The 24,533-nt window shown below is 38.7% G+C and overlaps 1 protein-coding gene across 3 annotated transcripts; it reads left to right on the forward strand.

The window, feature by feature from the left end:
- The first annotated feature begins 3,744 nt into the window (after window positions 1-3,744).
- Window positions 3,745-23,629, forward strand: CIBAR1 (CBY1 interacting BAR domain containing 1). 3 transcript variants are annotated; one of them, XM_048286163.1, is made up of 9 exons: window positions 3,745-3,850; window positions 5,700-5,934; window positions 8,403-8,471; window positions 13,693-13,794; window positions 15,700-15,705; window positions 17,351-17,455; window positions 17,971-18,084; window positions 19,615-19,734; window positions 23,480-23,629. In XM_048286163.1, the coding sequence occupies exons 1-9, from the start codon at window positions 3,819-3,821 to the stop codon at window positions 23,591-23,593; spliced, it is 897 nt and encodes a 298-aa protein (XP_048142120.1). In that variant the 5' UTR covers window positions 3,745-3,818; the 3' UTR covers window positions 23,594-23,629. The 3 variants fall into 3 exon arrangements, with proteins under 3 accessions (XP_048142120.1, XP_048142121.1, XP_048142122.1); XM_048286164.1 differs by lacking the exon at window positions 15,700-15,705; XM_048286165.1 differs by lacking the exon at window positions 8,403-8,471.
- The last annotated feature ends 904 nt before the right edge of the window (window positions 23,630-24,533 follow it).

A 24,533-nucleotide genomic window follows, 5' to 3' on the forward strand; every position in this document is an offset into this window, starting at 1 on the left:
TTTTGTTTTAGCTTTAGTTGGTGCAAACCACTAATAAGATCCTCATTATTTGAAGATGTCATGGGTTAGCTAGCCTGGTCTCAGAAGTGATGTCCTCGCAAAGGAGTGCTTACAGTTTTCCCCATGACCTGACAGAACCTATCAGCTGGCCAGTTTGAATATGGACAATTCACTTAAAATTGTGGCCACCTCTGTGATCCACGCTTAAGAATAGACAAACTCCCCCCCCAAGCTCTCTCTCGTTTCCATCACTGGGACAGGTGGCTGCGGGCCCCATGCAGGGGCCAGCGGGCCCGGCCACGCCCTGCTCAGGCCAGGCCCAGCCAGGCCACGGCCATCCTGGAGCCGATGGGCCCTGTTCCACCCGCGGAACTCCCCCCACAGCCCTGCTGTGGGCAGCCGGAGCAGCTCGGCTCCCCCCCTCTCCACTTCGATAAACCACATTCCAGCTGCAAGGCTGAGGTGAGATTAACCCTTTTATTGCTGTGAAGAGCTGAAAACCTGAGGGAAGAGAAAGAGGAGATGCTTAAAGCTGAAAGTCTGTTGTGAAGCTATGATGTATCAGAGTACCCGTTGTAATTTCATGAAGGCATGGGGGGTGGAGTGTTCAACTTATACTTGTGAGCAAAAGCACCTGCGCTGAGATAGGCAGATGCTAAAGCAGCCGTAATTTAATGAGAAGTTTGGACAGGGAGAGATGGAAGCGATGAGGACTTTTGCTCCAAATGGGAAAGGAGAAAACCTCAGTTCCTAGCAATGCTCCCAGAGATAGTCCTAAAGATGAAGATGAGGAAGACCCTTTGCTCCCAGGGAAGGAGAAGGGCCTCTGTTCTTAGAGATGAAATGCTCCCAGAGATGGGTGAAGAGAACTTCTGTTTCTGAATGGCTCAACCTTAAAGTTGTACCCCAAAAAACTTCAAGAGTGGACCCTCGAAAGCAGTTGCGGGAAAAGCTGCAAGTCGAGGGAAGAGACTCACATGCGAGCAGAGAGACTCCTCTTCCTAAATGGACTGAACAAAGTTATTTGGAAGTGGGCGGCTGTCTCGTTGTGATAATGATTTCATAGCACGAGCAAGAAGAGACTTCTCTTTCTAAATGGACTGAACAAGGTTATTATGGAAGTGGTAAACAGACTGAACATCTTAAGGGTTGTCTTTTTACATTGTCAGTGGGAGAAGGGAGGAAGGTGGGGGGAGGAGAAGAGTTCTGAAGGTGCAGTATGATTTTTTTTTTCCCCTCTTTTAGGTCTGTTAATAAACTTCTTTATATTCTTTCAAGTTTGGTGCCTGCTTTGCATTTCTCCTAATTCTTATCTCACAGAAGATAAACAGTAATGAGTATTTTGGACCAAACCACTATACTAGATTGATGTTTCTGCCCAGTTACAAACCGAACCCACTACAGAAGAATATTTTGCTTTATGCGAATTAAAGTTTTTGTTGAAGTGATCTAAATTATCTACTTTCAACAGAAAAACCAAGATGAAAAGTTAAAAACAAAATTTTAACTAAACCAATTTCTATTCACATACTCATGCAAGCCTATAAAATTATTTTCATGCATGTGTGGCAGTAGCACTCACTTTCTCCCTGGCTGACACATGGGGACAACCAACCTTTCATGACCCAAGGTGAGAATGGGAAGAGCAGAACCCTTGGCCCACAGACAGGGTCCCCAGCCAAGGGGGCAGAGACATTTCTGCACCATGACCAGGTATGACCAGACCAGGCCCTGCTAGACACCCCCAGGTGTGGTTTTCCTTGGAGCAGAGGGTCTGTGAGGGGAAGTCAGATACCCAAGGAGACTTCCCAGACTGAGTGCTCCTCACCACTCTCTCCCAGGGCAGTGACTATTTTCCTACTGGATATCCCTGAGTGATCCTTTGACCCTTAGATCTTCTGGGTACCCAGAAGAGTGAGAAGCCTCTTCTTTTTGTGTGTGTGTGTGTGTGTGCACATGTACATTTTGTGTAGTAACATAATCCCAGTGGGTATACCAAACCTGTAACCTGTTAAATGCCATGGGAGCATCACCCCTACCCACTTTGTTCATTACTTTTGGCCATTGGTTTTGGTTGCAAATTAAAGTTTGTTATCTGCAAGAAATTGTTGCCATGTACTTCTGTACAGCCAGCATTCTGACAACTGTCTGAGTCCTTAGCTCCCACAGACTGCTGTAATATCAGAGGGGTTTGTGTTGGACACAGCATAGTTCCCACCTTCCCTGTTTAAGAGTCTTTTTCACATTGATCTCATACAAGCAAGTGCAGGGACTCTGAGACAGGACCATGGCCACAAAGTCCTGAAGTCACATTCCCAATACATTACCACTACAGAGAGGGTTGGGTTTTTTAAATGGTTTTGGTTTGGTTTGGTTTTGTTCTTCTTTTTTTTCAAGACATTTCCTGGTGCTCCATGGGATTTTTCCCATGGCTGCTCAACCTCGAGAGCTCTCCCTTAGGTGAAGTCAGGTTGGCCAGTTCCCCCGGTACTCCCTGCCACTTGCCAAGGCTGGACATGCAAAAACAGGGACTTTACCAAAAAAAGTTCCCTATTTTTTTTTTCTGCTCCTCTACCAGCCCAGGCCTTGACACTGTGCTTGTCCTTGAACAGACCCAGCCCCTGCCCTTGGGCATGCTCAGTGTGGGGAGCATCTGGATGACTCCAGTCACTAAGTGGTGTCCCCCAGGGATCAGCATTAGGCCCAGTCCTAGTCAGTATCTGATGATCTGGATGAGGGAATCAAATGCACCCTTAATAAACTTGCAGATGACGGTAAGTTGGGCAAGAGTGTTGAAAGGATCTGCAAAGAGACCCGGACAGGCTGGATCCACAGGCCAAGACCAACTGTATGAGATTGAACAGGGCCAAGTGCCAGGTCCCACACTTGGTTCACAACAACCCCCTGCAGTGCTACAGGCTGGGGGAAGAGTGTCTGGAAAGCTGCCCAGTGGCAAAGGACCTGGGGGTGCTGGTTGACAGTGGCTGAATATAAGCCACCGTGCACCCAGATGGCCAAGAGGGTCAATGGCATCCTGGCCTGTATCAGCAATAGCGTGGCCAGCAACACCAGGACAGTGATCATGCCCCTATACCAGGCACTTGCGAGGCCACACCTCGAGTGCTCTGTCCAGTTCTGGGCCCCTCAGTACAGGAAAGACACTGAGGTGCTGGAGCGAGTCCAGAGGAGGGCAGTGGAGCTGGTAAAGGGTCTGGAGCACAAGTCCTGTGAGGAGCGGCTGAGGGAGCCGGGGTGTTTAGCCTGGAGAAAGGGAGGCTCACGGGGGACCTCACTGCTCTGGACAGCTCCCTGAAAGGAGGTTGTAGCCAGGGGAGGGTCGGCCTCTTCTCCCGGGTAACAAGTGGTAGGACAAGAAGACATAAGCTTAAGATGCACCAGAGGAGGTTTAGGTCGGACATAAGAAGACTTTTTTCACAGAAAGGCTGATTAGATACTAGAATGGGCTGCCCAAGGAGGTGGTGGAGTAACCGTGCCTGGAGGTGCTTAAGGAAGGACTGGACGTGGCACTCAGTGCCATGGTCTAGCTGACACGGTGGTGTTCGGTCAGAGGCTGGACTGGATGATCTCAGCGTTCCTTTCGAACCGCAGTGATCCTGGGATTGTCAGATTCCGGGACTGTGTGCTCCCCCCGCGCCGCCCGCCGGCCGCGGAGCTGCCGCAGCCCGTCCCGCAGGCCGAGGGGCGGGACCGGCCCGGGTCGCGGGCGGGCGGGCGGGCGGTGTCCATGGAAACCGAGCGCACGCGGAGCGCCGCCCTCCTTCCCTGCTTCCCGCCGGGCCGCCGCCGCAGTCGCCACCATGATGCTCCTGGGCCGCGGGCTGGACGCCAGGTACGGGGGCGCGGAGGGCCGGGGGAGCCCCGCGGTGCTGCGGGGGGGGAGGCCCCGCTTCGGGCAGCGTGCCCGGGGGTGGCGCGGGGGTCGGGGAGCGATGCAGGCCCGGTCCGTCTCAGCGCATCTGCCTTCCTTAGGGGATGGGGGCCGCCTCTGCCTTCCTCTGGTAATGGCCGCAAAACTTTTCCAGGCCTAGTGTGCTATGCAGAGATGGCGTAAAGATGTGCTGCCGATACTTATTTGGACCTCTCGCGAATAATTCTGTAGAGAATTCTAAGCGGTCGCGATAATGGGGGGGAATAAAAACTTCCACCCCCATATAAGAAAATGTAGTGTTTCGTGTCCCAAAATTAAATACTAGTTGCATGGGTGTACTGTGAGATCTGAATTGTAAAGTGGGTGATTATGGCTTCCGCCTGGAGGGAAACACTTTCTGACATGAAGACCTTTCAAGAAAATAGGAAAGATATACCTTTTACTGAAGATCTTATCAGGTAGTATTAATTTTGAAAAACAGCTTTATTAGTACTTAATGAAATTCTTACTTGCCTACTCACCAGGTGAAACCTTCGCTATTCAAGTGGTTCTGTGCTCCAGAATGTCCTGGAGGACTGAAAACTCCCTTGGATTTTTTTTAACCTTAACAGAATCTCTTTTGAACAGTCTTCCAGACAGCTTGCCATGAAGCAACTCAGCTGGGTTTTTGCCCAAGGCAGAACTTCGGCATGAAATACTTTTCCTGAAGTAAAGGTGTTCCTCATTTGAATTGATAGCATTGTTGTTTAGTCTCAAAGTACCAGAATACTTCAAATTTTTCTGATCATCATGTATCCCAATACGAAGTTAGTGTTTAAATATTGGTATTTAAGTATTGGGATAGTAGGATATGACGGAAGTGTTTGTTTCTGTCCTTTGCCAAGATAGTGGTAGGAGTGAATTCTCTTGCTGAGAATTCTAGCACTTCACACCAGTAACTTGTGTTAGACTGCAGAGACTTCCTAGGACCCAGTATCTGGCAGGTACTGTTAGCTGAATTGTCTTACAGCTGATTCAGTCAGATCAAAAACAACTGGCATGAGTTCACATGACCATCAAATAATATAGGAATATGAAAGCAAAGTACAAAATGAAATATGTGAGTTACTGGAATGACTTACCTAAATCATTAATAATGAAACATACAGGCATTGTAAATTATTATCTTTTAAACTACATAAATTAATTAGGTTTATGTAGTTTAAAAGATAATAATTTTTGTGCTTAATATCCTTTCAGTGGTATTAGAGTTTTCACCTCTTGTGTTCATGCACTTTTCTTCTTTAATTCTCAGTGGTATTTATCCTCTGTAGTACTGATCAGGAGCAGTTTGGTAACTGTTCACAATTTAAAAAACATGTAATACCTTTACCAATTTTTCCTCTACTGCCTAATTTCTCCAGCCACTGACTTGCCTGTTTAGATTGTAAACTGTTGCAGGAAGGGGTGGTCTTGCAGGAGTCTTGTTTGAGACTGCAGGTGTTACCACTGTGTTAGTAACTAATACCAGTAGTAATAGTGAGCTTTGGCTTAACTGCAGGAGGAAGACTTCCAAGCAGATTTTTGTGATTTGGGTTTTCATCTATTGGATCTTTAAGTGTAAATCTGCTTTTTTGTTTGTTTGTTATTCATTCATAAATAATCACATATTACATCACTTACAACATTCTCTTTTTAAGAATAAATTTCTGCTTTGCACTGAAACGAGATATCCAAATTATTAATAGTATAATTATATAGTTTTTCTTCTGTATGCGTTGTAAACATTTGTGCCCTTCTTATTTTTCATTTACTTTTCTTTGGTATCCAGGGACAATCAGACTAGACAAATACAAGATGCTGTTTCAAATGTGGAAAAACATTTTGGTGAATTGTGCCAAATATTTGCTGGATATGTACGTAAAACTGCCAGACTACGAGACAAAGCAGATCTTCTAGTAAATGAAATATATGCATATGCAGCTACAGAGACACCAAACTTAAAAGTTGGACTGAAAAACTTTGCAGATGAATTTTCCAGACTTCAGGATTATCGCCAGGCAGAGGTACAAAATTAAAACTGTACATGTTGTGTTTGCCATCTGAACTTTTCAGTTACTTATCTGTGATTAAAAGGGAAATCATATACTCTGCAATTGAAAGAGAAACATAGGAGAAAACATGTCTAAATATATTAGTGTCTGAGCAGGCTGCCAAAGCATTCTTCATTTACCCTCCTAATAACTTCATTGAAAAACTACCTAAAATTAGTCCTGTTGAAGTCGGCAAGACTATCCCTATGAACACTCAAAGTATTTGAGAGAGAGCACGTTTTTTTTTTTATTGTCTTAGACTTTGGGTTATGATTTATGGTTAACAAAGTGTTCTTTTTTAGTTGTTTGACTTGAGTTGTCTAGCAGCAGCTGAGGTAAAGTCAGTCATTTTCCTTTTGCTGAGATTATCAGAAATAGTATTGAAGAGGTGCTGTCAGGGAACACTGTCAATTTCATAAGTTTGTAGTTCAACACTAAAAGTACAAACTTGATCTGGACCATATGTGACTACATAGTCACATTTCTGCTGGATGAGTGAGAGTGTAAAGAAAGGTGTTTATGCCACTTACACATTTATGCGTGGTGCCAGTCAAACTGTAACTTACAATGCAGAATTCCAAATACTGAGGTTAAAAAAAAAATTCATTCACGTGTACTCAAACTAGTTTTTGGAGTATGTGTCTATTCTTTTAGTAGAACGTAGAAAATTCCCATTTATAGTTTTGAACAGCCAAGACCCACTATAATTCACAAAAGAGACTGAAGTAGTTGACATTCTTTATGTTTTCAGACAGGACTTTCTTATTTTGGAGAGGTTGCAAGTCATCTCTCCATAATAACAAAGTGGAAAAAGAAAACCTTTTAAAAGCAGTTAATATGGGAAGCAGAGTTTCAAATACAAGAAATATGTGAGGATTTTTAACAACCTATTTAGAGAGGGATTTTTAAGAAGTAATAAGAAACTTTAAGGTGTGTGTGATTTTTATTTTTTCCATAAGCTCTTCTACATTTGGCTCCAGCTGAGCCACACATAGGTCCTTATGCTTCAATTGATGTAATAGCAAATAATCCTCTGCTAAAAGATTAAATTTATATTGTGGCCAAAGGTGAATGTGAACTCAGACTGTATGAGCTCTCTGTTTTTGTCATTAAACGATGAACCTGTAATTCTGAGGTACATATGTAACAACTTGAATTTTGCTTCTTTCGATTTTAAATGTGTTTTTAAAAACTGACATTTGGCCTACATTCACCTACCATGCCTGTCTGCAAACCAACACTGCCCTGTGAAGGAAAAAAGGCAGAAGCAGCAAAGGAAAAGAGAAGCTTTTAGTTTTTAAATCAAGTTCTCCTTTGCTCCAGAAAACAAAATATATGATCTCAGCTTTGTTTCTTCTGGGCATCAAGTCACTTAACAGTTTTCCTGTTTGCTGACAAAGTGGACCAGAGAAGATTAGCTTATAAGGATTATCAATTTCTGGTCTTTAGCTGCAGTGCTCGATATATAAATACTGAGGTGTGAGGTACCACAACATGCGGAAGGTTAAATAAGCAAGATGGGCAGGTTATTTGGTACATCTGTAACATGTGTGTTGTTTAGAGCCTTATTGCCCTATTCCTTTCTATTCAATTGGCAGTTCAAGTGAAATTGTTTGACAGCACACTGGTAGATGGTACCAAGGAGAAATGTTTGCTCTGCTGGCATAGATTTTGGCTGAATGGTGACTACCAGTATAGAGGGAGCTGTCCCTTCCTTGTAGAGGTATGCATCTTGTCCTAATCTGGATGTAGCAGCGATGGGCCACAGGACTCACTCATAGTCCATAAGTCATTGGCAGATTACGCTGGGGCCACTCAGACAGTTTTGTCAGATTTGACAAGCAGGTCTTATCCTATTGCCTGTCTGACCATATGTAGCTGTTTTTCTGACTAGGAGAACTGAAACAAAAATTCACAACCATTCATCTGTGAGAGCATTTATGCATTTTACACACCCTGTTATTGGTATTTTTAGTGTACTCAGTACCAGTGATGCTGTTTCCATTATTCTTAAGAACTGTTCCATTTTGTACAGTATATTTGATAGCAAAGATGGCTTAGTCTGTAACCTATCAGTAAGTGTAGAGCAAATACACTGGTCTTTAGATAGAAGGCTACAGAACTCCAAGATGCAATGTTGGATGTATTTAGTACTCAGTTTGATGTATTCAGAATTTTCCATGTTTCATTTATCCTGATCTAATTAAGAAAAAAGGAATTCTACTAGAAATCAGGTTGAGCTCTTCAGAAAACAAATTACTTCTTGGTTAATGTGCTTGACTGTAGTTTTTACAGAATTTTTAAAAACTTTTATCCTAATATTTTTTCAGCATATATGGACTTAATTCCTAATAAGATGAGTCACTATTAAATTAATTGTTTCCCATTTCTGCACACCATGGATATAGCTTATTTTAGCAATCATGTGATTTCTTTTTTAGGTTGACAGGCTGGAAGCAAAGGTTGTTGAACCTCTGAAATGTTATGGGACCATAGTGAAACTTAAAAGGGTAGGTTAAAAACCTGTTTTCTCACAAGGTACATTTCAGTGTCCTGGCCACTCAGTTGAAAATTTTTAATTTGTGGGGAAAATGGTTCTGATTTTTCATATTTCAGTAATCAGTTCAACTTAATTATGTAGTTAGACATCTGAACTGAAGCTCTATATATATTGGAGGAAAAAGCTTTGATGTGAAGACAAGGATATTCAAGCTCTTTAAACACAAGCAAATGCTCAGAAAAGGCATTAGTATGAAACTTCCTGGATAGTGTAAATTCAAGACTTTTTTATTTATAAATAATGTCATTTATTATTGTTTGATTTTGATGATGATGGTGATATTATTATTACTGTTATTGTTATTACTACTACTACTTTGACTCTTAGTCATCAATATGCTGCCTTTAACAGCTTTTCTAACTCAGATTACATTCTACATTAAAGTTCATAATTTAGAAAACACATTTGAACCTGATAAGTAGGCAGTGGCCTAAATCCCTCTCTGCTAAGTCGTCATGATGACCTGAAGATATACAAAAATCTGAGGTCTCTTCATTCACTATATTTTAGAAACAGTGTTTATAGGGGTTTGAAGTATTCCCTTAAAATATCTGTGAGTTTCTTTCCTCCAGAAAGGATAAGCTTGAGCAAGTAATTTTTAATAAGCACATACTAGTTTATAAGATGAAAGTAGTATTCATAATACTTGGATTTTATACAGAGAATACCTTAATCCTGCAAACTCAAATCTGCAATTGATGTATAAGTCTGTACCATAATCTATATAAATCAAAATATTAAATTATTGTTATTATCTGATGGTATTTTATGTACAAAAATCTTGAGATGTGTTCATCATGGTTAATTTGAGTAGATTGTGGCACTGCATCTCAAGCAAGCAGTTTTCATATTTTTTTTCCTGTTTTCTTTCCATATGGTGAAGAACCAAGTAGAGTGTTTGGAACCTTCTGCAACCTCACTTAGTGGTTAGAGAAGCCTACCTCAGTTGGTGGTCAGAGAAACAATTGTGAAGGAAATGTATCCTGCTCTTGAGTAGGACTACCCATGGTAGTCCTTAGCAGAGCTGTAGACTACAGAGCCTAAAACCTGGTATCCTAATGGTCACTCTGAAACCCAGTTTGTGAGATCTAGAACTGAATATGCTGTAGGATATACATGTTAAGGGTGGGAGACAAGTTTCATGTGTTTGTGGCAGTAGGGTTGCTGAGGAGACACAAAATGTTACAGCAGTGCCTGGGGCTTCCAAAGCATTGAAGAGCCTGTCTTTAGGTGCATTGCCACTGATAGCCAGTAATGCTGAGGACAGAAGCAACTGAAACCAAGTCATTGCTTGCAACAGTGAATGGAAGGAATTTCCTGTGGTCTTTGCCTTTCAGAATGTCAGAAAGCATTGCATGTTTATTTTAGCTACAGTGAGGAGTACAAGAGCATTCTTAAACTGTAGATGGGATTAACTATTTTACTAGTTTACCTCTGAACTAAGAGAGTTCACTAAAGATGTAGGCCATTAAATGGTTATTTTTTTCCCACTGCACGTTGACTATAAACCTTGGTTAAAACTTCAACTGTCTGGTCTTCAGTTATCATCTCTAATCACTGGGACATATTGACTGACAAAGGAAATTCTGTCACTCATGTAAATCTAGCACAAGCTGCTAGTTCTAGGACTGCTTTACCTGTACCTACATTAGCTAAGTAAAACCAGGCAGGGTATGTCATTACAGCACTTTCTATAAAGGGGATGTTCTCACTGCTGCTTACTTACTGGATCTGTTCCAGGATCTACACAGGAGCATTTCTGTGCTTTGTCTAAATACAACTGTTGCTTTTTCTGTGGTGTAAGCCATCAATGTCCTGTGCTACTATGTTGCAGTATCCCCACGGAAAGGAAATATATATGGCTACTAAATGCTTTGAAGAGGCTCGGGTCAATCAGGGTAGTGCTGTCCTTTATCTGCTAATGCAATAAAATTGTTTCATTCACTCGTTCTGGTTCACGATGCTGAATAGCTTCAACGGAAGCGAATACAATATTCTTGTCCTGTAACACAGCTTAAATGTAGGATATGAGGATTTCTTTCTGTTTCATTGTTCTGTATATCAATCTTCGCTTTTCTGCTTTTTGGCAACTCTGTTCCTGGTTCCTTTTCTTCATGTAAAACAGGACATCATAAAACCAAGGTGATCCACGTGCAGAAGAAAGGATTGATTTGCTTTAATAACTTCAGTGACTAAAGCAGGTAACAGTACAGTGATGAGGCTCTGCCAGCTCATTGTTTGGTGGATGAACTGTAGCTGTATTTCTGTATTATTTGAAATTAGATGGGTGACCAGAGTTCTTACATGTGACTTGAATTCATAGGTAAAACCTAGAAGGACTGTGAATAATTTTATATTCTCTGTACCTTTTATCTCATTGCCTATTCCTTTCCATTCCATTTTTTCTTGAGTGTCATTAAAGCATATTTTCCAAAAACATGTCAAAACTTGGTCTAAAAACAGTGGAGGTGAATGTAGGACTGTTTGTGGTAGTTAGTGGTTAGTTGATATTTGTGGTGTTTTGTTTTAAGTGAAAGACTTCACCTAATCTTTGGTTCTTGTTATATGCTCCACTGAGATGAAAGAGCTCTGTAATGCTCTGAGTTTTTTCTGGATGAAGGTATTTAGATGTTAGTAAAATGAATTTTTCTTTTTTTTTTTTCTGTTAGGTAATAATGTATACCTTGATTCTTTCACCATAAATTGCATTTTTCCCAGATTTTTAGTATTTTTATTGGGGTTTTTTCTGCACCCTTTTCAGTTTTTCAACATCTTAGACAAAATATGTATGTAACTGGGCCCTACTTTTGTACATCCAAAACTTGTACACAGCTTCACCACTACAGCCACAGTAGCACTAATTCTTTGTCACACTTTGGGTAGAAGAGATGTATGTTTCATGGTGGCTGTTGCTACAGAAAACAGAGGTAGAGGAGGGAACAGTCCAGTCCTTGTAGGTATTTCCAAAGTCACTGCGCTAGAAAGAAACTGCTGAATTTAATAATGGCAACTCTAGAACTTTGCATCCTCAAGTACACTTTGCATGAAAGTCAGAAACCTTTCAAGCCACAGTGTTAAATCTGATTGTTTTAAATAGGCCTAGAAAGTCAGTGCTGTTAACAGGGCTCAGTCATTGAATAGCACTAAACATGCAGCTGTGACCATTAGATAGAAAACTTCGTTCTGTTTCAAAAATAAATACATTCTTTTCTCTACCTTTAAAATTTAAAATGCAAAACAATTTTTAAAAATTCTGTTATTGCTTTTCTTGCAGCCACATGGTTTTCATAAAGGCAAAAGGCCTTTTCAGCAGTCTTTGACCTTAGAGGTAGCGTAGATGCCCTTCTGAAAGCCGAGCAGTAAAACTAGTTTTGATGGGCTGAAGATGAAGTAGTTTTTATTATCAGAAAACAGCTCTGTCTCTGTAGTGATGAAGCAAAATGACAGTTATATACAAGGACATACAGGTAGTAAGGATAGAAACAGGGAAGAAACTGCATGTTTTGACCCCAACTTCATGTACAGCCTCATTATTGAAGGAACACACAGCACTGTGAAACTTGGCAGTCTTGGGCTTGTCACTGACTAGTGATCTGGTCACAGGATCACAAAACTTGCTGAAAGACACATTCTTAGTTGCATGTCCTTCTGAGTGATGGAGATATACATGCATTAAAATTCTGAAATTCACGGACGGGGCACAGACAACTTCACAATATGATAGTTTCTAATAGCTCTAACTCCCTCCATTCTGGAGTAGTAAATGGAAATGGCATTTTTAGAGTAAAAGGTCATTTGAAGTGCAGGCCAAATCCTGCCTCAGATTTTGTTAGACTTTAGCCTGTATTTCTGCTTCTTCTAAACTACTACTCCTTTAAACTGGAGCCATCAAAATTAATGTCCTTTTCCATACCAGTGTCAATGGAGTGATAAATACTTGACTGATAACCTTACATTCCATGAATGTCAAACAATTTGCAAAACACAGTTTTATACCATGAACAATAATTTGAGAAGACTGATAGATAAACATTCTTAAATTGTCACAAGTCTTCCTAGAAGTACATGCTACTACTCCTTTAGAAATGAGGGGCAAAAATGGTTTTCAACAGTTTCTGCCTTTTCTAGATCAGTTAAGTTTTATCTTCTCCAGCTACATCATTACTTGGATGTATTTTGTTTCAAATGGTTTTAAACACTTTACTAAATGCATATATATAAATAGCCAGTTTAACCCTTTCAACCATAGAATTCCTGTGGTACCTTAAAATCTGTGTAGCACAGAACTATAGAATTGTTTAGGTTGAAAAAGACCTCTGTGATCATTGAGTCCAACCATTAGCCCACCATGTTCACCAGTAAACAATGTCCCTAAGTGCCATATCCACACCTTTTTTGAACACTTCCAGAGTGGTGATTCTACCAGTTCCCTGGGCAGCCTATTCCAATGCCTGACCACCCCTCCAGTGGAAAAAAATTTCCTGATATTTCATCTAAACCTTCCCTGGTGCAGCTTATATGACCTCATCTGTCACTGGTTGCCTGGGAGAAGAGGCTGACCCCACCACCTGTAGCCACCTGGCTACAGCCTCCTTTCAGGGAGTTGTAGAGAGTGCTACAGTTCCCCCTGAGCCTCCTCCAGGCTAAGCACCCCCAGCTCCCTCAGCCGCTCCTCCTCAGACTTCTGCTCCAGCCCCTTCAGCAGCTCCACTGCCAGCAGTGACAGCAGTTATGTCAGACCATGTCAGGCAGCAGACTGCTGCCTGCTTTGGGTTTTTTCTTACTGATGCCACTTTATTTGATGCTGCTTTTTATTTCTAAGTACCACATTTATTCTGTTGCTAAGTTAGGAATGAGTCTGCCTTCTTAATGCTTTGCGGATCTCAGCTTGTCACCACCTACTGTACTTTTCACGAAAAGCTGTGAATATCTTTTTCTTTCCTTCCCACATTTTAAATTATAGTGTGTGCTATAGGGAGTTGCACAAACTTTATCAATGCCCATTAACTTCTCTTTCAGAGGATTAATTAACAGAATAAGATCAGTAAAATCTGTTTTTGTTCAAAGCAGAAGTTTTGTCCATGTTTTCTAGGCAATTCATGTATGAAGGAGAGCATATTTTGTATTATCCTAGATGTATTTCAAACATGTCTAAAACATTTTATTTCCAGGATGATCTTAAAGCAACTTTAACAGCAAAGCACCGAGAAGCCAAGCAATTATCTCAACTGGAAAAGACCCGTCAGCGGAATCCATCAGATCTACACATTATCGTATCCTGCATTTCTAGTCACTATGAGAAATAGTTTTTAAAATTCTTCGGAATTAAACTGTTGTATTTAAGAAGTAGTAGTAACAATAATGCTCCTTTAGAGGAACTGTTTCCAATGTTTGAATCTTTTCTTAAACTTTATGATGAGTTACAGCTGCTTTGTTACTCACTTTTGAATTGAAAAGAAACTATGTATTATTTGTTACGTTTATTCAAGAGAGGTAGGCATAGATTACATCTAGGAATTTGGAAGTTTTTGAAAGTAAGTGTAATCAGACAATTTCTTTTTTATTTCTGTGGATTTTTTAGTTTATTGTTTTTCTCCCTGCCATTTCGGTAATTCTGCTTCCTGGTGCCTAGATGGGATATGAGTTTCCTCCAGCTGCATGAAAGGAAAAGTTGTTTTTCTGATAGTAGAATACTCAACTAGACTACTCTTCCTTTCCAAAGACTAGTCACCCTCCCCAGTATACTATTTTGTACCACAGCGGTAAAAATTAAGCCTCCATCAAACTGAATTAGAATTTCCATTGAAATCTCATTGAAGTTTCAAAGTTTGAAGCAATCAGAATCTAAGGAATGCCAGAATAAACGGGATCAAGGCAATCCTACTTCAGTCCCTTTATGCTTACTTATTATGATACAGATACTAGGTTCATGATGTGCTGTTTACTTTTTATTACATTTTAGTATTGGACTTGGGAATTAAGCAATCCTGTTTGTTGTTGGATTTTATCAACTATTTCAGAATCTTCAGGATCTTTATAGTGACTGGGGCATGAGACTGTAGAAAGAGTGAAAATGACTGTGTTGGTCAAATGCAACACAGGAGAACTACATTTTATTTTTGTCTCTGCTAGAGAATTTCCATTTAATATTAATCAAATCAGTTAAATCAAGTGATGACTAATTAGAATTCCTCATATAACAAAGACAGATGCATGTTAGCCACAGGGTTAGAACTTGAGCTGTGTTGCAAAGTTCTCTTTTGTTGGAATTAAGGGACTAAATTATAACAGTAAGCTGTTTCCCCAGAGGGAGACCGGTCCCATTTTTCTCCCTCAAGCTAATTGCCATTTCATTTCATGGGTGTGTCACCACCACCTAATTCATTTCTTCTAATTTCTTTTCTAAGCTTCTCCCAAATACCCTTCTGTGACTTAGCTTCTTGTAACACCTGTTTTCTGTTCTTAAGGCTTTGCCTGAAGAGTTATAAAATCTCAGTAGTCTGATTCTGCACATGGACAAAGGCACCAAATGCTGCATATTTGCATTTTCAAGTGATTTGACACAAAGCGCATAAAAAGGTATTAGGAGCAGGAATGTGTTCATTTGCTTTTGAAGGTTTGTGCAGGTTAGCTTTGAGCTCTGAGAGAGGCTTTACCACATTAGAGCACATCAGCTGGGCTCCTGCGGGGTTTTCATACTGTTTCTTGAGCAACTGTGATGTTGCAGCAGTGAACGACTTTGGCCACAGATAGCAAAGGATCTGTACTCACTCCCATCTTACAAATGGGACGTTAGCACAGCTTTGGAAAGAAAACATTGCCAGATTTTTAAAAATACAAAAACATATTTTTATTAATCAAAATCGATTTTTTTTTTTAAGTAGTCTGCCTAGGTTGCCTGCTTTTTATTTTATTCTCTCAAAAATAAATAACTAAACCCTCATCCAATACATACAGCTGTCCTGAAATGTTTTCGCCTGGATACTTGAATTCTAGCAAAGCTCTAACAAACTGTACATCTTACAGCCAGAAGCTTCAGACAACATAATAATAGCACTAAATACATAGATGTTTTGAAATAACTGAGGTAAATAGTTCACAGTATATTAAAAGTGGAAGTCAACTTCCATGAATATTGATTGTTACATTGCCATTTTTTCCTTTACTCATATTTCCAGTCACAGGTGAGTGTTCAGAAGAGAAAATACCAAACTGCTGTTGTGCAAACTATGCAGGCTCTGCAACTTCAGACACTTCACTCTACAACAAACAATTCCTCTCCCAAAGCATCTGTGCACAAATTATGTCCAATCTATTTAAGATGTATTGAGAAGACCTATTTGATTATCATAGAAATAACATAGTGTATTTGTATATGTAAGGGCTGCTTATGCATAATAGCTGCCTTCACTTACAGAGAATGACTGATTGAACTAATTGAAAATACACAAAATCTCTTTTCTTTCTGTCCTTCCCTCCTGTGTTTTGGGCAAAATCAATAAAGAGAAATGAACATGTGACCTTACGTACTACTAAAGATCATTATCAATTTTGTTTGCCCAGTAATTGCAGGATTGTGTCTGTGACTTTAGGCTGCTTTTGAAAGGAGATTGTTCCAAGTTGATTATCCTGCAATATAAAATTAGCAGATTATAATCAAAGAAGTGAACAGAGCATCCCTTATGCCTTAGGTTTCTATATATGTAACACTAAAAGCTAGATCACAGGAAATGGACCTGTGGTGTCTTTTTCCATTAAAAAAAATCCTCTCTTACGCTGCAGTTTTGTAGAAATGGAAAGAACCCTACAACCTGATCATAGGATACAATACTTGATCCATATACTACTTTTGAATCTCACAACAAAATAGATTTGTGATGATACTTACTGACTGAGCCTGTAATTACTACTAGTATATGGTGCTTGACCAATAATGCACAGAAAATAACAGAAGTTTAGACCCAAATTTTGTAGACTTCAAGTGCAAGCTTTTACAACTATACGTTGTTAATTTGTAATAGTACACAGTTCTCAGACTTGACTTACTGAGAACAGTTTCAACATCTTTCATTAAATGGTAGTGAACTTTCTATAAAATTCATAATTATATCTAATTAAAATAGCTATCTAAAATGCTTTCTGTAGTAACAAAATAAGAAATTCTTTGTAGTTACGTGTTAGGAATTGGTTGATGTGTCCCCAGTGCCCTGTTGAAGATGTTTTTTACAAGTTGTTTTAATAATACAAAAATATTAAAAATATAAAATACCTGCAATGCCTTTGAATCTAAAATTTACAGTAACTCCAGCCTGCAGATTGAGATATTTACAGGATAAGCACATTAATTACAGCTGCTGCTATAATTGTCTATTTAAATAATTTATAAATACTTACTAAGATGAGGTTCAGCACATGATACTGGAAAAGATTCTTTCTGGACCCAGCAGGTTGATCTGCCCTAGAAAACAAAGGGTGATCTTTCCTATTCACCCACCACTCTGGCCTGTGCTGGGTTAAGTACCTAAACCCAGTCACTGTGTTGTCAGCAGGGCGTCAGGGCTGGCTCAGTAAAACTATCACGATTATTACAGAAAATTAATCAGGGCAGAGGGACTTTCCTGACTGGCTGCAGCTGGTCATTTTTCATGTTTCACATCAAAGTCACAACAATGTAGAAAGCATCTTTATATGTTCATTAAGCTACAGATTTCAAATACTGTAACACAGATACTGGTTTGAAAACTCAGACTTAAATGTTTTCATAGAAATTACAGCAAATAGTTTTGTATCAAATACAAGACTAATTTCGCCTTTGTGTTACTTTACCAGGCTGAAAATGAACTGCACAGAGCAACACTGGAGACTACTCGAACAACTCGGCACTTAGAGGAAACCATTGATAATTTTGAGAAAAAGAAAATAAAGGACATCAAAGTATGTGTGCTCTCATTTCATCTTGCATAATAAAATTACTATAGTTAGTCAGGGGCAAGATTAGCAACATTCAGTATTCACTGAAATGCAAATCTCATGGTATTCATGAATATTTCACAGATTTGTAAATTATAGATATGTATAGAATTTACAGATAATTTATCCCCAACCTGTTATAAAAGACTGTCTTCAAAACAGCAAAACTTCTGACTGACTACATCTTGTGAATACATATTGGAGATTATCAAGTGACTTTTCCATAAGACGTCATTCCTAATACATTTCCTCTTTCCTTTTCAAAGTATTTATTTAAAATTTATTATGAAATAATAACTGCATAAGTGATAGCCCAGCCAGGATATATGTTTAATTTTTAAAATTCAGGTCTGACTATTTAAAAGTACTAAGTATCATGCAGTTATTTATATCATATAAATACCAAACACAGAATACAGTAATTTTTTGAAGTGGAAATGTACTTTATTGCATTAAGAAAATCTTTCTTTTGCTTTCAGAACATATTTTCTGAATTTATAACTATTGAAATGTTGTTCCATGGGAAAGCTTTAGAGATATATACTGCTGCCTACCAAAACATCCAAAATATTGATGAAAATGAAGATTTGGAGGTAAGAGTGATTAAGATCTGCTTTTCTGTTTACTTCCTATATAAGAAACAGTTTTCAGAGTTGGGCTACACATGTCCAATGCAGAAAAATGCAACAAATATTTCAGGCTCCCAGAACAACCGCATGTATACCAAGCCTTTTTTTAGCACTTTTTCAGTAAGAGCATACATGTTTATAATCTCAGAACAGAGAGAGCAACTGCAATGGCAATCTAATCTTTTCCATAAAATACAGAAAAGAGACTCACAAAATTACCTGCCACTCCAAACTCAGCTAATCACAGTTTTTAAAGAACACTTCTCCAGTGAATCTTGTTCTAAAGATGCACAAAGAAAAAATCTTACACTGCTGTGATAAGATGATGTAAAGACTAATTACTGCATTAAAGATCTCTCTCTAACCTAAATTCTGTTTGCTTGTTTTCATCTTCTAGTCATTTTTTATTAGGCTGTTCTAGAATTAAGAGACATTTTTTATTTACTGCATTGGGGTTTTTTGCCCTGTGGCAGTTAACTGCTTCAAGTCACACTTTCTTTTCTACTTGAATTATAGTTTCTCTTTCCCAAGACATGCTTTTCAGTCCTTTATTCATTATTGCAGTTCTTCTGGATATTGGGCCTTTAAACTTAATATCATTGAAATGTGTGTTGTGTATGTATGTTTGTCAAAAAAGTTGGATCATTTTCAGTCTTTTTTTGTAAATCCTCTCAGTCATAATTTTGTCTATGATATAGCTCAGAATCAAGTTAGCACAAGACTTTAAAAACCACAGTTCTTCAGTGACAGTCATATTTGAGACTACTTGGTAATTTTACATAATATAAACTATGCCATGGCAATTTTGTACTATTCTAGTTTCACAATTATGATGTCACCAGATTCAGAAATCTCCTTTAAGTCAATACTTCGTCTTTCACAACCAAATTTCTAATATAATTTTAGATTTCCTGTTACTTGGACAATTACTTACTTTTCATAAAAATACTGACCATAATTTACCATCTTCTTGACTTAAAGTCTTGCACAAATAGCTTTATTGGTTATTGAAATAACTTGAAAATATAATGGATGTTATGGTCTCCCCTGTATTCTAAGAGGTTTCCCAAATTTTTCTTGAGTTGAACATCTCCTGTACATTTCAAGTAAAATTTTCCTGATGCAGTTGTAACCGACAGCAAGGATTTGCTTGTGAAGAGGCCAAGAGTTCATCTTTGCAAGAAATAGAGAGCCCCTGAAGGAGTTGCTGGGGTTCATACTTCTAGCTCAGCCTGAAACTCAGCTACATATGTTGGTGGGAAACCATTGCAGTTTTCCCTGTGTAAATGCCCTCAAATCTCTGAATAATGTGTACTTTGACCACATAAGTATGGTGATGTGTCTCAGGTTAAGCAAGGACATTGTTTCAGCTAAAAGTGATCAATCCAAACTACAGCTGATGCACATTGTCCAATGCTGCATATCTGCTAGCTTCAAGTCTTCGTGATTCTTAGCTTGCAAGCATCCAAGTCACAGCTTTCTCCATTTGATTAGGTTTTTCGGAGCTCACTTTATCCACCAGACTATCAGTCTCGCTTAGACATAGTTCGTGCAAATTCCAAGTCCCCCCTGCAAAGAACTGGCTCCTCAAAATCTTCATTGAGAACAGTACAGGTAAGACAGAAAAATTACATACTAAATCACTGTATTAAAGCTCTACTTAAGATAATCTTTGAGCTAATTGTTGCAACACACTAATGCACATGGATCCACTGTCTTTACTCAGTTCAGGACCATCCGAAGGGTGAAGAAACTTTCAAGGGTATCAATACCAGCTTTATCATTGAAGGAAAAAAAACCTCAGCTTTTAAAGCTGTGTTGCTTACTTTTGACAAATGCCATTTCCAGTGATACTTTGTCTTCCATTAACAAACTGTGGCATCTTGCAGAGAAGACATCTGGGAGCTTATTTGAAAGAGTAGAAACATTCTTTAAATACACTTGTATATTCTTAGTATTCAGATTCTAGAGTGCGGACTACCAGATCCTAATTCAGAGTAGTGATACCTTCTAGCAGCAGAACAAACCTATGACCAACAGACCTCTCCTTTTATACTCTGAAAATGAGTGAAACAGTTGAAGACAGTGCCACTCCTTTTGGATCAGCTACCTTGCAAATATCTTTGCCACTTGTTTACAGCAGTAAACTTGCAGACATTGCAAAATGGCGAAGTTATTTTTAATTTATTGCAACTGTAATCCTGTAACTACGACGATTCTTACCAGTGTTGAAGTTAAAGACAAAGCCACGTTTAAAATGTATGCATGTTACTTTTCTTCTTTGAATAGAATAATGCATTGATATAGTAGTAAGGAAAACTTTTCTTGACTTAATACACACTTTACACCTCTGCTCTCAACACAGAATGGATCAGTTACTACAGTTGAGCTGTTCTGTTGTTGAAAGTATGAATTGTGTCATCTGAAGAGATACAACTTAGTGAGGCAGTGCATGAAGTACTACCTTGACTGAGTAACTTACCAGTCCTCTCTATCACTCAAGCAAATTTCATGTTCAGGCTACTTCAGAAAACATAAGAGAGAAAAAACAAAAAACAACAGAAAACTGAGTGTATGTACACTGGGATTTCTCCCAGAGATGGAGTGGGACTCCATTTTGACTAACTTGCAAGTTAACCTTTCTCTTTTCTTAGACTGCTGTCTTAATTATAACTTTGGGTCTTAGTGTTCTCATAACCTCTCACTTACCTGAAAAGAACAGAAAGTCACCTAGACCTAGAGGGAAACTGCGATGCAATTCAAAATAATGTCATCTTACTTGGCTGTGCAGTGTATCTGCAGAGGAGGATCATGTGGCAGAAAAAAGGGGTGGAACACCCTACTAATGCAGTCACCATAGGGCAGTGAAGAAAGGGCAGCCTGTTCCACATACCCCCCATGTTGCCCTTCCTGATTGTGCAAATAGCATGGTGCTGAGTTACACTAAGCGCTCTAATCTCTGGAACCACCAAACATCTCATGAGAAAAAAATGCTGTATTCAGAAAAACCTTCAGGTGACTTTTTCTATCTTTTGTGTGGATCTTTCACTCTGGAGTTTCTCACAAATCTAGTTTCCTGCTACACAGTAATCCTTTACTGACTGTAATGCAGTACTTTGCGATTTCCAATGTAAAGCGGTATAAATAATGTGCTAAGCAGTTCACACAATCACACGGCCTAAGTCTGTGGGGCAGGGGAGGACAGACACACACACAAACACTAACCTGTAGGTGAGGGACAGTGTTGGAAGTCACTGCATACCAGATGGAATGAAGTGTGCCAGTAACACAATTCAGGTCTTTTCAGAGGATATAACACATACCATCCTTGAATGTATTTCTGGTTCTGTGGACTAACTTTCTGTATTACCTGTATGTTAAAAATCTAAAGTACTCCTTGAGCTTGATTCATTTTTTCACAAAGACCTACATCCTTCATTTTACACTTTACTTGGCAATTTATCCTCAGCGTTTTGGTTTACTGATTCAGGTTGGTATATCAACAAACTTTTGCACTGACTCTGTAGGACAGCACAGGATCATTTTAACCATTACTGAAAATGTCCACATCTGAATGTTCCAACACTAAGACATGAGAATTGCCATGCTTCTGTAGTAGCATCTGCAGTGAAACATGGCGCTGAACTGCTTAAGCAAGGACAGTCATCACCTACATGCAACTCATAGAATTAATTTTTACATAAAATTATTTATGATCAACAATTTTTATTTTTTTTGCATTAAGTTACAAAAAATTAAATTTCAGTACTGGTGTGTTTTAATTCTTAGGCACAGTAACTTGGTTTAACTGTGTAATTTCTTTTCTCACTTTCCTTCCCTGATCCAGGTGGGTTCTTAGGGATAGCCATCTTAGCACCACTAGTGATAATATTTAATATACTATTCAGTTAATTGCTGCATGGTCAGAGGTATTTGAGTAGTGAGCAGAAAAAAGACGTAAAGCCAAAACACTTCTTATTTGAGGAAAAGGTAAGGGGGAGCTTTTCTTCAGAAACATGATACAAGTTCTGCTGAAGAATCTCAGATGCTCTGAACTAGAAAAAAACTGTAGAAAATTAGTCTATCCCATTGAAATGAAGCTACCTTAACAGGCTCAATCTGCAGCATTCCTTTATCTCCAATTACAAATCAGTGCCATTTGTGTTTTTCTTCTTTCACAGAATGAGAGACTGCTACTTCAGACATTTCAACTCAAGTTAACCCAGCTTCATCCAATGATTAATTCAATTTTCTGTTGTGTTCAGGAATTTGTAAGGAAGCATTTGCTTCAAGCTAAATTATGTATTTTGTGAGCATCAACAAGATTTAAGAACTTTACTGCTTTCAGAAGTTCAATGCTACAGTTTGCTTTATGCACACACAAAAAACCTTACATTATATTCATGGCAATATGAATTATAACATCTCAGAAGTCAGTTTAATAATGAGCATTTAAGGACTTTTAAAATAGGGGGCTGCTTAAAAAAAAGGGCAAGATTTTTCTTCAGTACAGAAGTTTTATTATATCACTAATGTGAGAAGACACAGAAAATACAACCACAGTTAGAACCGCAGATGCCCTTAGAGAACTACTGAACCTGAAATAATTTTTCAAAAGCATTCCAGATGACTTAGATAACTGTCTTCAACATTCTCTTTCTCATGGGGAAAGAAAAAAACCCCCATATATCTTTCTTTAAATTGTAAATGTTGCATTGTCTGTGAAGAATCTATCTTCAATAGGAATTAGATTGAGCCCTCGTTAGAAGAAAGTACAGACTGCAAAATCTGTCAAATGAGATGAAAGCTTGGCAGCTGGCACTTGTTTTTAAATGTTTGATGAACCAGAGGAGTCACTCTGAAGGCAAGCAGGGCAGGCAAAGAATTCATCTATGAATCAAGACTCTTTTAATCAGTTTGTCTAATTCATTCTTGAAAACAAAAATAAAAAGAGCAGCATAGTTTTGAGCTTTTAATGTAAGAGGTCTGATGTCTTCAAGATAAAATTACTTAATACTCATCTTCAGCCTGCTGTTTCAACAGCCAACCCAAGAAAAAACTGATTTGTATCTCAATTTCTAGCATTAATTGGATCAAAATACCATTTTCCCTATCCTGTAATAGTTGTCAAGGACTTACAGGGGTTTTTTTAGCTTTTAAAAATCATTACGGTATTTTTATTCTGTGTCATGTATCTTTCCAGTGGCGTGCACGTTAGAAAGGGTTAATAAATAAGCAACTTACCGCCTCCTGCAAATGAAAACCCTACAAACATTTAGACTGAAAATGCCAATGGAGAATTGGTTTTTGTTTGCAGAGAACAAACAGTTGCTATCCCTTTTTTTGATTTTTGTTTTAGCAGATTTCCCGCAGAATGCTAAGAAAAGATGAAGAAGAGGAGGACGAAGAAGATGAAGATGAGGTAGAAGAAGATGAGGAGGATGAATCTGGTGCTACTAAGGAAGTGAGATAACAAAGCTGTTCAAGAGGGGGGTTCTTTTACGGGGGGGAAAAAAAAAAAACCTTTACCTAAAGGCTTTTGTGTGTTGGATCTAAAATTTCACCAGGGCTATATATTTAAAATTCCAACAGGAGCAGGAATCAGCACTGATTCTGGAGTGCCAGATAACAAATGACCCATTTCAAAGAATGGAAAAAAATCTGCTGAAAGTGGAGAATTTCAGTAGCTAGAAAATTAGAAAATTAAATATTTAAATAGATGCCTGTATAATATTTGCATAGATGTTATATTGTAATCACATTTGCTTAAGCTTACATGATGAACAGTGTCCAAACACTGCACTAAGCTTTCAAGCAGTTATGAACATTGTTTTCTTGTTACTTTGCCATTACCTCTCTAGCTACACACCTCTTGAATTTATTAAGCACTCTAGCTGTACCTGTTATAATTGGGTTTATCCATCCTAAAGTAACTGTAGTAATCAAGAAACTGTTTGCAGCAACAACCTGTTAAGATTTCATTTTGCTATCCACCCTGGATGGCAGAAGGCAGGGTGAGGTGTACTTTTTTCTTACTTTTCATTTTCCTCAGGCTTTCATCAGGCTCAAATGACTTTTGATTCCTTTACACATACAGAATGAACAGTCACAAATAAGGACCTGGCCCAATATCTATGTTTAATGCTGCTTTGCTTTTAAATAAAAGTGCCTTCATGATAAAACTAGTGGATATTTTATGTAGTTGATGTTTATTATATTAGTTGACATGCTATACATAGTTCAAATTTCATGTGTTTAGCTACATTATTCAGTTACTGATTCCATCAAATATACAAGAAATTACACGTTTTGAGTGTAATTTCTTACCCTGTTTGGAGATGGTGGTTATGTGTGTTCATTTTTTAACAGTGTATGGTTGTCTGCCAGAAAGCTGATAGATACCACACTGTTCA

The sequence above is a fragment of the Corvus hawaiiensis genome, chromosome 26, assembly GCF_020740725.1.
Source record: "Corvus hawaiiensis isolate bCorHaw1 chromosome 26, bCorHaw1.pri.cur, whole genome shotgun sequence".
NCBI lineage: Eukaryota > Metazoa > Chordata > Aves > Passeriformes > Corvidae > Corvus > Corvus hawaiiensis.